We start from the raw sequence: 14,890 nt of genomic DNA, 5'->3' as shown, positions 1-14,890 counted from the left end.
CTGGTTGTTTGTAAAAAAAAAAAAAATCATTATTTTAGTATTTTTTAACTTTAAAAAAATCCGAAAATGTGAAAACCTGGTTTTCTAGAAACTATAAAACTTGATATCCACACGTACACATACTGGCCACTTTATTAGGTACCCATGCAGATTTTATGCAATTATCTCATCAACCAAACATCTTCACAATGCACTAAAATCTTGCAGAATCGGGTTAGTTCATTTCCATGTAATTTTGTTAAACAAAAAACTAAAACATTTGCCTCCTTGATGAGTGGTGTCCAAGAAGAACATCGCCAGAGTCCGGCAGAAAACTATAGTAGCTCAAATAGGCATTTTTTTACAATCGCACTGAGCAGAAAAACATCTCAGAACTGAGAACACACTGAAACTTGAGGCAACTGGAATAAAAACAGCAGAAGACCATATAAGAGTTTACATACATCCAGTCAGGCTAAAGCAGGCACAGACTCCTCCAAACTGGAGAGATGACTATAGGACATGCATCATCTGTTTTTTCAAAATTTCAATTCTTTACATTTCTGTAGGCATCTGTATGGATTGCTCTTCTCTGTTTTGATGATTGTCAAACATTTCTATTCAAAAAGGCCCAATATACTGTCAGACTCAGAAACGTATCTGCATATTCTGTAAACACCATTAAATAGCAAACAGCATCCGTACGTGGCATTACAGAAGTGAAGGACATTTTCGATCACAAATCAGCATTTTGATCAGACACTCCAGTCCCCTCAATATTATATGATGGCATCGTGTTGTTCTCTATAATTTAAAGAGAGAGAGAGCGAGGGAGAGAGAGAGAGAGTACTAGAAAGCAATACTTGAGTAAAAGTACAAGTATAGTAATAGAAAAAGACTTATAGAAGTGAAAGTCACCTTTTAGAATATTACTCAAGTAAAAGTCTTAAAGTATCTGATCTTTACTGTACTTAAGTATCAAAAGTAATTTTCTGATATTTAATGTACTTAAGTATTTGAAGTAAAAGTAAAAAGTAAAATTTCAGTGATTTTCGGTAGGCATAAGAGCAGGGGCAGTTCTAGGATTTCATCTTTATGACGTTTTGCCCTCAGTGAGATTTTAAAACAAGAAGTTTTATATTATATGGTGGACACCAAAATGTTATGCATGATGTAATGATGCCAGTCTTGAATCAGATCAGTTCATGTATGTGTGCATTCTCTACAAACAGTGTGTCCAATGAATGCAGTCATTAAATAAACAAATATTCACAAGACAAAGACCAAATCAATAAATGTTATTTTTATTTAGTATTGAATGGATCGTTTGCATTAATATTTTGTTTGTGTTACAACTCTGGTAATAAGAATAGTGGAATTTTACTGCTTTTGGTTGCCGTCTTTGCGGATTAATGTTATAGATAAATGCCTCCAGCTCTGGTACCTGTGCTTCTCCATAGAGCGTGCGGACGTGCGTAATGCAATCTAGGAGCAGTGTAAAGGTAAGTCGCTCTTGATAAAGGCTTCTGCTAAATGGCGTAAATGTAAATATGTAATGTGTAATAGTGTAATGCAGATGATTTTCTCAGAACTGGAATATAGTGTGCTCTGAATATTACATAACCATATCAGTGGGACAATAGATTAGCGTTTCATTACATCAAAAAGAATTAAATACTTTTTAACCATTTATAGTTACATTAAATGTCATGAAACAAGTTCCACTACAGTACTGTGAGATACTCAAATCTGATTGGTCAGAAGGCACTGACAGAGGACAAAGGACTTTGTGTTGTTTTTTTGCTAGGTAACATGAAAATCTGTGTTTTTTCTGCGGGTTTTTTTTTTAACCTTATCAAGAGAAGGGTGGAAATAATAGCTTTTATAACGCAGGTGAAAACTTGTTTTTGTGTTCCACAACATTCAGTGTAACTATTGATATAAACAGAACACATTCAAATAATACAGACAATATAGAGACACCAATTGGGCTACATATGCATTTGGGCTGGGGGTGAAATGCAGCATACCCAGAGGAAACCCTGAGAAGAAAGAGGAGCAAATAAAAGCTAAACATCTACTGACAGAAATCAAACCCCTAACCCCAAAGGTGTGAGGCAAATGTGCTAGCCACTTACATAATACTTCAACAGGTTCAACAGCCACTTACATAATACTTCAACAGGTATTTAATAAAACACGATTAAAAAACTATTTTACACTAATACACTAATATGAATAAGGCTAAGAGAAGGTAACCAATAAAAGGAGTGAAAGGTTTTAACCAGCGCTTAATCATTAATCATCAGGTTGACGGTGGTCTGTTCACTCTAATTTCTATGTATAGGCTGAAAACCCAGGCAGAAAGCAACACCACATACTAAACAGTGTGTGTGCCAGGTAAAGATGTGGTACAGACAAACTAGTGAGGTTAGAGGACCTGTGTTACGACTATAGAACATCTACCCACATCTGATAATACGGCAGATTTTGTGATATAATAAATAAAACCAAGACAGATCATGTCAGAACTTTTCCCACACTTAATGAGAAATTAAAAGTATTAAAAACATAACTGGAAAAAAAAAAAAAGAGAAAAGTTTTAGTGGGAAATGATAATGGAAATTGGGGGCACGGTGGCTTAGTGATTAGCACGTTTGCCTCACACCTCCAGGGTCGGGGTTCAATTCCCGCCTCCACCTTGTGTGTGTGGAGTTTGCATGTTCTCCCCGTGCCTTGGGGGTTTCCTCCGGGGGTACTCCGGTTTCCCCCCGGTCCAAAGACATGCATGGTAGGTTGACTGGCATCTCTGGAAAATTGTCCGTACTGTGTGAGTGAATGAGAGTGTGTGTGCCCTGTGATGGGTTGGCACTCCGTCCAGGGTGTATCCTGCCTTGATGCCCGATGACGCCTGAGATAGGCACAGGCTCCCGAGAAGTTCGGATAAGCGGTAGAAAATGAGTGAGTGAGTGAGAGAGAATGGAAAGTTACAATAACCTGGTTGCATAAGTGTGCAAAGTATTTATCATACTGTATATCAAGCTGGACTGGACTAAGAACTCTAAAGCCATCTACAAGAAGGGCGAGAGCCGCCTCTACTTTCTGAGGAGGCTGAGGTCCTTCAACATCTGTAGGACGATGCTGAAGACGTTCTAGGAGTCTGTGGTAGCCAGTGGTATATTTTTTGCTGTTGCTCAGCCATAAGGACTGTGATGTTGTGGGGTGGAGCTGGACTCTGACTATAGTGTCAGAAAGAAGGATGTTGTCTAAGCTACTGGCCATCTAAGACATCTTCCACCTGATCCATGATGTCCTGGATAGAGTACATTCAGTCGCAGACCAGTGCTTCACAAAGCGACACAGGAAATCCTGCCTACCTCCATTGGACTTTATTATTCCTCAATATGAGTACATCAATATATCTCAGTGTGCAACAGTATACATTTACCTGTATAATTATTTAAATCCTAGTTTTTGGATATATTATCTTACTGTATATACAGTAAGTCTCTTGTTTTTGTATCTTTATTTTGTAACAAAACCTTGGTAACAAACCCAAGTTCTACCTGGGGATTAATAAAGTATTCTGATTCTGCTATAGCTGTCATCAATAAAAATATTTTGATTTCTTTACAGATTTTTTTCACATCTTCTTAGTTCCATCAAACTGCTGATGCCATGTTCCACGAAAAGTTTATGGTTTCTTGCTGTATGGTTTATAACTTGTTGAAATTTCCAAATCATTAGCTGTACCACGCGATGCCGTAAATATCATCAAGATAAAAAGAAGGCCCACAGTGACATGCGACGGTACTAAAAACAGAACGTCCCTCGAAATTTATAAACAGACAAGAAAAAAAACGGACGGCCAGGTTTCTAAGAGACCTATAACAACTCATCATAATTATATTCACTGCTTCTTATCATAAGTACTGCACTATCCGGACTGTCAGTCATCAAATCGTCTGTATATTTCACACTACTGCTGCTGTACATTGCACAAAAAGCATAATCTTGCACAATATTATGTTATTTGCACTCCCACACTTTATGTACATTACCGATCGTTCATATTCCATATTCATATTTTATATATATTATTCATTCTGTATCCACATTTTATACTCATTCTGTCTACATTGTATCTCGTCATCTGCATTGTTTTCTTGTATAGTATTGTGTTATGTCTGTACCTTTGAGAGTCACAAACTGCTGGAACCAAATTCCTTGTGTGTGTCAACACACTAGGCCAATAAATCTGATTCTTTACAGTAACACAGTAACTTGTACATAAATACAGGTGTATGGCTGATAACAGCAAAAGAAGGAATGTGTTTTACTTTTAACTTACTTTTGAGATTTTATCTCTGTATCCTGTTGAATAAGTAATAGTGCTGTTGACTTATGTGTCTGTTTTTCATACTAGTTTCAGGGTCATATTTCAAAATGTCCTTTTGTTGATATGTCCAGAAACATTCATTGTAATCCCTTGAAATAAAGGAAAAAGACATTAAATAGAAAACTCTAGACTGTTGCTTGATTTTTTTTGCATAATGCTGCTGCCACATGATTGCTTGATTGGTTACCTGTATAAATGATCCAATTACTATTAAATTGGGCTGCCAAAGGGTTAAATCTGCAGGGTCTACAATTTAAAGAAGCAATACTTAATGTGAAATGTATACAAGTGCAACTCTACCTCCTTATTTCAGTTCATTATAACTTTTTGTTTTTAATTGTTTTTGTCTGTGATATAAGACTAGCCAAGAAGCCCCAGATCCTTCAGCAATAAAGCTAAATGTCTCACAGTCTGGCAGTCAGAGTAGTTTACTTGTAGGCCATTATGAGGTCTGATATTCGCAGATGCACAGAAACGTGCGTCATCGATCTGACATCCTTTGGAATGTTAAACTCTACAAGTGTAGTAAATTTCATGAGTTGTTTTTTCCATTAGTTTTTTTATGTGATCTGTTATTTATTCAAGCAGAAGGTATAATCACATACAAAACATTTACGCATTAGAAATAACTGGGTCTCTTACAGTTTAGGCATTTATCTGCCTTACTCAATAAATTCAACTATTTGCCAGTTCATAACAATGTTTATTGAGTGTGTTAGTTCAGAAACAAAAACAAATTGTGCTGGACTCAAAAACAGGATGTAAGCTTTAAGATTTGAACATGAATGCCAGTCCTTCAAGAGGTGCAGGTTTTAAAACAGCATCCTATCTGTCTTTTCATTGTAACCATATCAGTAAGTACTTATTATTTTTCAGTAGATCATGTTGCACCACTGCACCAGGGCATTGAGGCCCAGAGGTCAATAGTTCCCCAATCCAGTCCAAGGTATAGGGGAGGCTATAAAAATGTAATTTCATGTTTCGTACAGGCCAAAAAGATTCCTATGTGAACGTATGCATGTAGTGCCATATGATGGACTGGCATCCTATGTAGGGTGTATTCCTGCACCACACATAGCACTCCTGGAACAAGATAAAGCAGTTACTGAAAGTAAACGAATGTATGATAAGTGAAGTGCATTAAAACAAGCCTCACAAGGAGATGTTTTAATTAGTAAACATGCTTAAGGGGCAGGCTCAGAGAGGCTCAGCAATTTCTACATGTAACCACAATACAGGCTTATAACGTGCATTTAAGAATTATAAAGTGCAATAAATCTCTTATTTTAAAATAAGAGAAAACTGATTAATGTTTGCAATTTTAGCCCACATAGGTTTTTAGATTATAGATCACAATATGTAGGTTTTTTGAGGTTTTCTTGTCTGAAAATATATGTTAAGACAATCCAGGTTAACATTTTAAGTGATAAAAAAACTACTCATTTATCACTTATTCAACTAAATCTTTTAAAAGTAACTTGCAGTTGGTCAGAATGATTACATATGCTGACGATACACACAATACACAATAACATATTGCAGATAATACGATGGAAATGAGAACCACCACAAACGGTCCATACTACAATTAAATCTGTTTCATGCCTAGGTTTATAGTTAAAGGTGAATGTTTGTGCATGTTTTATGAATAAAATCAAATGGAAAATGTGTATTTTTGACAGATACCATAATATCCTTGTAGTTGTTTAGAACAGGTAAATAGCCAAACAGCGATTTACTCAAGAATCACAGAATAAGAATGCACTGTAAGTGAAAAAAAAAATGAGGAATAAGGCTATTAGTTTGCAAAACCATTTATACATATTATATATTAGCAAAATGAAAACAGTTCAACATTCCAAATGATTGGTATGCTCTCTCTTCTTGTACATTTTGCCATTCATTACACAGTCGATGAAGAGATGGAAAAAAAAAAAACATTGAAGTTTGGTGAGAAAACGAGACGTGAAATGTTCACAATCAAATCAAAGCAAAATGCTTGGCAAATAACACCATCTGTTAATCTAGCTAATCTGGTGTCTACTGCTGTCCGAACATTATGAGCTAAACAATACCAGTGGCTAGATGTAATAAAAAATAATAATTTACTTATCCACAAGGAGATGCTGTTAATTTTCCACTAAAAGTGTTGGGTAAAGGCCACCTTTTAGGTCTCTTCAGGACAAGCATGAAACTAAAATATGATTAGCTATAACAGGAAAACCTCCTGCAACAAGGACTATGACATTGGACTGACAAGAGGCCTGCACTGATGTTTTTCAGCCTCCTGATACCTTGTGGTATCATGCCCGGTGGCGCCTACATCTCATCCAGACCGTAGTCCTCCTCTGGAAAATCCCCCACAGTCACAGACAGAGGCTTCACGAACGCACCGTAGTTTGGCTCACACTCAAAGTACTGCTTTCCATTCACACTGTAACAATATGAAGACAGCAACCTACATTACCTCTTCATTACCTCTCACTCTTTGTAAATTGTAAACACTGAGCTAAAACATATTTCAATTTCACTGTCTTTAGTGATTATGTAGCTGATCGACATTTTGTACTGTCACCTATCAGTATCACTGTTCCTCTTCTTAAACAGTCCTGCTCCTGACCTGGTTATATATTAGGTTTTTTGTAATACTGAGAGTTGAAATATGCGAATGTGGTTCATCATAATGTTCGATTACATGCAAAAAGATAATTCAAATACAAGAGCAGATAAGACTCGGCAAAAAAGCATTCAAAATCAGTAAAGTCAAGCCCAATGATTTTCAAGTGTTTTCTAGAGTATTAAAATAAGGTTTTACTGATCCTGACCTGCCGTTATTTTTCCCAAGGGGCTCATCGTATTTCACACCCACCCAGTAGCCTGGTTTGAAGTCTGTTGTACCTAAAAGACAGAGAAATGCAAACTACTAACAGCCTTAGAAGTAAACAGATGTAGAAGTATGACTAATGCAAAATCTCCTTTGCGTTTATGACTAACCTAATCGTTACTGCATTTGGAGGAAAAAAAAATCGAGACCACATACCCACAAACATGACTGTGCCGATCTTTGTTGGCTGACCGACCACTTGAACTTGACACCGCTTGCCAACTGTAATCAAGGCCAAAGCGGCTTTCTCCTCCTCTTCTTTCTGTGAGAGAGCCTCTGTCTTCTTAGCCATGTTCTCTTCATTGAAGCTCCCTATCTTCATGTTCTTTTTGAAGTTTCGCACTGAGTCTGAGAAAAGTCAGCAGTGTTTCAAAGCATTAAAATGAAGGGCAACATGAGCTCACAGTGATCACAAGTAATATGACAATATCTTTCGATTCAGGGAATCAAAATGCCTGAAAGATTTGTCAGATGTCTTTAATAATGGGACAGACAACACTGAGACAATAATTTGGTAACATATCACCAGTGGCAACAGGCAAGCCTTTCGTTTTTTCGGTAATAGACACTTTCCTGTTTCACAATCCACAAAAAATTAATTATTATATGGGGACAAATTCCTAAAATAGTTGATTCCCATAATTTCCTATAACTGTTTGTTTGTTTTACTTTGTATTAATGCATTTAACCAACTGTCCATATGTTAGTGATATATTAGATAGTACTTTTTCCACAAAGACATTTACGTTTCCAGGCTGCCAATGATTTCATACTTAATTCACCCCTGTGAGTACTAAAGGACATAATTCCACTTAAGATCTGTTTGTTTTGAAGTATACACTTTAACTAGATATAAAAAGCAGTAACATAATATTAAAATTTGGAATGACTTGAAATACATTTTCAGTAGCACCTGTAAGAACGTTTTCATGCAATGTCAATATGAGGTGATACATAAAATCAATCATTAAACATTGATTACCTGTTCTCTTCTCATATGATTCTTTAGAAATCTCATATTTCTCCACCTTGGACAAATCACTGAACACGCCAGTCAGAGAACCACTGCGATCGATCACCTGCAGTTATAACAAATCTTTATCATTTGATATCTCTCAACTCTTTTTTCTCCTTATTGTCTTACATAAGTGACCATAAAACTCATCATTTTCATAAACCAACATAAGGTGTGGTGGGTTTATGATCAACAAAAATATTAAATATTTGCACAGAATGAAATTTTTGTCTATTCTAATTAATACATTTTTAAATCTCTAAATCTCAGTCTTTCAGACTGCATAACTGTCCCAGACTGACATGTATTCTGCAGTTGTCATCTACAGGATAAGAACCTAACAGAGCCTCGTTATCATCAATGTTCTGCAAGAACTTGTCTGAAGTGTCGAACAACTGAAGGTCCATAGAGGCTGCGGGGCAGCCGATGACAAGCTCCAGCTTGCTCTAAGAAAAACAAAAAACACAAGAGGAGAGGGCATAAGGTACAAGAACAACATGGAATAAATCGTTATTTCAAAACTAATTGTTTTTCCTGCTTCAGATTTAATAGTGGGAACATACAACATATTAGGAAACAGTGACATACAGTGGTGTGAAAAAGTGTTGGCCCCCTTCAAGATTTATATATTTTTTTTTCCCATGTTTGTCACACTTTAATGTTTCAGATCATCAAACAAATTTAAATATTATTCAAAGATAAAACGTAAACATAACGTGCATTTTTTAGATTAAAGTTTTTATTATTAAGGGAAAACAAAATCCAAATCTACATGGCCCTGTGGGAAAATGTGTTTATATAATTTGCCACAAAGGTGCTTTATTGACCGGTCAAACCTCCTGCAGGCAAAGGAGAGACCGGTCAAACCTCCTGCAGGCAAAGGAGAGACCGGTCAAACCTCCTGCAGGCAAAGGAGAGACCGGTCAAACCTCCTGCAGGCAAAGGAGAGACCGGTCAAACCTCCTGCAGGCAAAGGAGAGACCGGTCAAACCTCCTGCAGGCGGAAGAGAGTGACTGTTCAAACCTTTTTCAGAAGCATAAAGAAATGGGTTGGGGTTATTCTGAATTCAGAAGTCCTGTACACAGTTCTACTACAATAAATTAAACAATTGTTCAATTTACATATGTAGTTCTATAAAAATGTCAAAAGTATTCTGGAAAAAAATATGATCACAGTAGTTTTATACAAAATTAAACCCTAAACTGCTGTTTGTGATGTTGTAATATTGAGATGCTCTGTGAAAAAAATTATCATTTGTCTTTACAAACGTACATAAAATAAAAAAAAATAAAAAAATGTATCCAATTAAAAAATAATAATAATTTTTAAAAAAAAATTTAAAAAAGGGTGTCTCCCAAAATCCTGAATACATGCAATGTTATATTAGGTTTCTAAGGTTCAGAAAAATGTTGCTCTGCCTTGTCCCTGACACCTTACACAGCTAACCATCTTTCTGTTTCTCCCTTTTTTCTGTTCTTTAGTTTGAAAACCACAAATGTGATGAAGAAACACCTTGAACTCTGCGATGGTAAGCCCTCGGTTAAATCTCCGGCTGACTTCGAACGAGCCAAGAGTGCTGGTCATACGCACAGTCACCGTGGGGTTGGTGATCACCGTCACATTCCCGTCCATGTCTCCTGCCCTGTGTTCCTTCTGTCACATCAGGAAAAGTGCGTCATGAACAAAACTGCATTCTAATACACATTTAATGCCAATTCCACATTTCTGGAGCTGATCGATTAACGTTCCCATCACTACATAACATATGATTATAAAATGATGACTAACGTTACTACACCCAATGTAGCTGTAATGAGAAGCCACAAAATACATTAAAAAAAAAAACAATAACAGCATTGAAGCAGCCTTAACAATGCGGTGCTTTTATGGCTCACTTTATTATAGCTTCTATGCACGTTTATGTTTATCTTAGTTACAACATTAATACTGTTATTAATTTCACGATCTACCTTTGTTGCTAAGCAGCACCTAGCAGAGCTAGCCTACTTGCTAACTGTCGTAGCTAAGGGCTCTTCTCGCCGTTTAAATATTTTACCTAAAAACCTACCTAAGTGAGTGAATGTCTCCTGACACGTGTATTAAATCCTGTGATTATGTAGATAAATTACTCGGCTTAAAAAATAAACCTTCCGGTAGTTTCCACGCCGCCCTGTTTGCTTCTAGAAGTTTCTCCCGCCCACTTGTCATAAGCTGCGTTCCAAATGACGCTTTGGTCCCTGACTAGGCGCCATACTTAGGCAACAACAAGATTCTACAAAGTGCACTTTATTCTGACTGAGACACAATTTGTAATTTGGCCATATTACTGAGTGGGGGGTGTTTACGGAATAAATAAATAAATAAATAAATAAATAAATAAATAAATAAATAAATAAATAAATAAAAACAAATAAATAAAAAAAAACAGATAAATAAAAAAAACAAAACCAAATAATAAATACGCAAATAAATATATAAATAAATGACTAAATAAAAAACATAAATATAAACCAAAAAATGCACAAATAAATAAATAAATAAATAAATAAATACACACATAAATAAAAACAAACAAAAATTAATGCATAAATACATACATAAATAGATAAATAAATAATCAAGCCTAATGAAGACTATAATTCATCTGCTTTTTTATTATGATATTCCTGTGTCCATTTTTTATTAGTAGTAAATGTTAGCTATGTTCATTTTTATCCTTTAGAATGTGTTAGCTTTTATTAAACATATTTATTTTTAATTATTAATTAATTGATCACTTAATCAGTTGGTTTGCCCTAGTTCAATTTTTCTTTTAATATAATTAAAATTGCATATGCTTGTTATTAAAATATTGAGCTTTAGATGAGAAAATTCCCATACAAAAAAAGACTTCATGTGCGTCTGTCAGCATTTAAATCTATTTAATCTGTATAGAAACAAACAAACAAACAAACAAATAAATACATACATAAATTGTGCTTTAAAAGGTTACTGTGCCGTAGATTAGGAAGTGAACAATTTAACAACAAAATTTTTAATAATTTAAGGGATCATTCAATCAATCTAGATAGATAGATAGATAGATAGATAGATAGATAGATAGATAGATAGATAGATAGATAGATATACTGTATATGCTTTCATATATACCACCTGCTGTAAATATGCTATATATTTATCTGCACTTTTGCACAACTGCTACATTTTGCACTTCTGGTAGATGCCAAACTGCATTTCGTTGCTGTGTTTCTGTACTATGCAATGACAATGAGGTAGTATCTATCTATCTATCTATATCCAAGCTTTTCTTCATTAACCACTTCATAAAACCATGGATGCATTACCATCATGTACCACAAGATGTTGCTTAAGTAAAACAATCTAAAATATTTTTGTAATTTTATAGGTAACCATTTAATGTACATTACAATATTTATTGGACTCATTTCTGACGTTTATATTTCCTTATATTAAGTTTATATATACTTTTTATGTTAGAGTGCTAACATTTGTAATTGAAACACATTAAAAGTTGATCAAAGTGCTGCACATCGAATAAAATGGTACACTAAATAATATAGCATTATAAAAAACAACACATACAACAACCAGACACAAAATAAAATAGGAAACCAAACAAACAAAAAAACAACAACAAATAGGCCAGACTATCATCTATTGACCATCATCTACTGCACAACTGCCAGCATGTACAAGTAGGTTTATAACATAAAGGTAACAGAAATTTGACTAAAGAAACTTTATCAACACTTTGGTGAACTTCCTGTGTGATATGACAAATGCTTCCAATTTGACCAGTTACTAAAATGACTCATATTTCCTGAGTTAATTCCTCTTGGCTGCAGTGTATTTCACTGTATTTGGTGTGCCAAGGAGGGCAAGTGTGCACAGGCATAAAGCCATAGATGAAAGTGTGACACTTCAGAGGTGGAGATAAATGGGGGTAGGATTGGGTAGGGGTGGTTTACAGCACACTCTCAACTCCCCCCCCCCCAACCCACCCCACCCCTTCACCTCTAGAAGTGAAGTTTACATTCCTTCACAGGGATGCCATGACTGTGCAAAGCTGTGCTTCATTTACCTCAGCCCTCCAGGTGTCGAGGTTTGCCTGGGAATTATGCTAAAGACTGCACTCATCCCTCCTATCCAGCATGCAAAGCTGAATCTCGCACACAAATGCACTAAAACACACACACACACACACACACACACACACACACACACACACACACACACACACACACACACACACACACACACACACACACACAAACATATTACTTAACTCAGGTGTTTGACCAGGCAGTACAGGTCCAAAACAAATGAATCCAGTCCACTACATAATACATCAAAGACTAATTTTATAGTGTTAACCATTAATGGAAAAAGAATATCAGAGCACAGAACGTATTAGAACATGCCTAATTATATTGGCCTTTTTCAAATCATGCAAATTTTATGAAAGTATGTTCTCCCCAGGTGGGATCTGCATTTCAGCTAGGAAAATAAGTGGCCAAACTGAAAACAAGTGAGAACTCTGCAACACAAGCAAAATATCAAGACAAATAATGTCAACAAAAAATCACTGGAGAAATGTGCTCCAACTGAATGCCAATCCAAATCCAAAACTTCCCACCAGAAGAGATGTTCATGTGCAAGAAAAAACTTGCACACTCTTTGGAATGACCACGAATTCCACACTCTTAACTCATCAAATATGGTTTGATCTTGAAGTCAAAATATAGACAAACACAATCCAACTAAATTAATAACACACAAACATTTGTACTTTTCATGTTTTACTGAGTAAACAACTGCAGTTCGGGCTCAATGTGAATGCTTGAACTTATTAACACATCTCCTTAAGCAACAATAACATCCAACAAATGTTTCCTGTAGCTGTTTATAAGACATGCACAACAATGAGGAGTAATTTCCAAACATTGCTCCGTACAAAACAAATTTTTTTTCTTTTTCATCCATTCTGTTGTTGGTTTACTCCTGTGTTTTGGGTCATCTTGTTGCATCACCTACTTTCTCTTAAGCCTACACTGGAGAACATTAGCTGCACCAAATTCGCCAATAAGTTCTCGGATGTTATGAATGGTTCACACAGTCATGTAAAAATCCAATGAAATTATATGGAATGTAATACACATTTCAGTTGAATTGCTTAGGACTGAATTATGAATTCGTTCGTCTTCTATATGACTAATTGATTTACCCTGATCAGGACTGTGGTAGAATTGGTAAATAGCGCAAAAAGTACGTATGTGAGTGAATACACACTAGACAATATGACATGTAGAGGCATTTTTAGCATAGCAAATCCATCTCCCATCTCAGGAGGTGGGAGGACACCAGAGAACCCACAAGAAAGATGTAGTAGAACTCAATACAAACAGTAATCCAAGCTCAGTATCAAACTGGGGACCATGGAACTATTTACAAATTGTAAATATAAACTTCATATGTATATACGTGGAAGGTAATGAAAAAGAATTAAAAAATATTTCAATTATTCATGATTTTGCACCAATTAAAATTTTGCTTCATCTTGCTGAAAACCTACACTTCTAGTTTAATCAGTAGCAATGTCTGAGGCAGATTCATTTCTTAATTAGTTAGTAAATTAATTAGTTTCTTCAGTTCTAAACTTTAGAAGAGCATGTGATAATACGCAAATTATTCAAAAGAAAACCCATGAATAGATCATCATTTTACAGCTCAACACGCAACTTACATGCACAGGAAGCCTCGAGCTATCTGGGTGAGCTAAACTAGCTAGTCAGATATTTAGTTAGTTAAGCTAAGGACAGAATAATAGATATAGAATAAAAATATGAATTAATTTTTTTAATTGAATTACTACTCGAGTCACTAGATTCAGTATGTTTTATTCCCTTTCAGTCACTAATATTCCTCTGGTTTATTATTATACACAGATTATAAATTACTACTTAAAATTGTCTGGTTTTAGATTAATAATATAACTACAACGCGTTTAACTTCTCCAACTTTTTGACTGCAACATTTCTGTATTTCCATCACAACAATTGTTGCATTTATTTGAAAATATTTGACTTATATTTGAGTCAAATGAGTCTGAAACGTGAGGGGCGTGGCGCCTCAATCCGTACACAAACATTCACAAATCGCTGTAGTGAGTCGATTCGTACGAACAAACCTGCTACAATGAATCACAGAAACATGTTGATTCGTTAGGCTAATGTACATTTGTCGATACTCATATTAATTGGTTAATATTTAAACCTATTTTTATTGTTTAAAGAAAATTGATAACTGTGAAATTATAATCATCAACATAATTAGATACCTTGTAATACCTTGTTAATTGTAGATAAAGTAGCATTTATATAGCAATGTGTTTACCGTTCATTATAATCGTGTATGACAAAGTGAGGAACATAAACCATTAACCAATGCTTAGATGGAAAAAGTTGTTGCCTAAAACATTATTATTATTATTATTATTATTATTATTATTATTATTATTATTATTTATTGTTACTATAATTTATTATTATGTATTATTAAGATTATAATAAGGTATTATTAATTATTAATATT

The 14,890-nt window shown here is 35.1% G+C and overlaps 1 protein-coding gene across 2 annotated transcripts; it reads right to left on the bottom strand.

Annotated features, from left to right (window-relative positions):
- Positions 1-6,176: 6,176 nt before the first annotated feature.
- On the bottom strand, positions 6,177-10,506 carry tbcb (tubulin folding cofactor B). 2 transcript variants are annotated; one of them, XM_027138897.2, is made up of 7 exons: positions 10,347-10,506; positions 9,791-9,931; positions 8,580-8,723; positions 8,245-8,341; positions 7,419-7,610; positions 7,204-7,276; positions 6,177-6,812 (listed from the first exon to the last, which is right to left on the bottom strand). In XM_027138897.2, the coding sequence occupies exons 2-7, from the start codon at positions 9,908-9,910 to the stop codon at positions 6,698-6,700; spliced, it is 741 nt and encodes a 246-aa protein (XP_026994698.1). In that variant the 5' UTR covers positions 9,911-9,931; positions 10,347-10,506; the 3' UTR covers positions 6,177-6,697. The 2 variants fall into 2 exon arrangements, with proteins under 2 accessions (XP_026994698.1, XP_026994762.1); XM_027138961.2 differs by having other exon boundaries at positions 10,249-10,483.
- Positions 10,507-14,890: the final 4,384 nt, after the last annotated feature.

This window comes from Tachysurus fulvidraco, chromosome 13 (assembly GCF_022655615.1).
Source record: "Tachysurus fulvidraco isolate hzauxx_2018 chromosome 13, HZAU_PFXX_2.0, whole genome shotgun sequence".
Lineage (NCBI taxonomy): Eukaryota > Metazoa > Chordata > Actinopteri > Siluriformes > Bagridae > Tachysurus > Tachysurus fulvidraco.
Note: the sequence above shows the minus strand (reverse complement) of the source record. Positions and strands in the feature narration are given on the sequence as shown.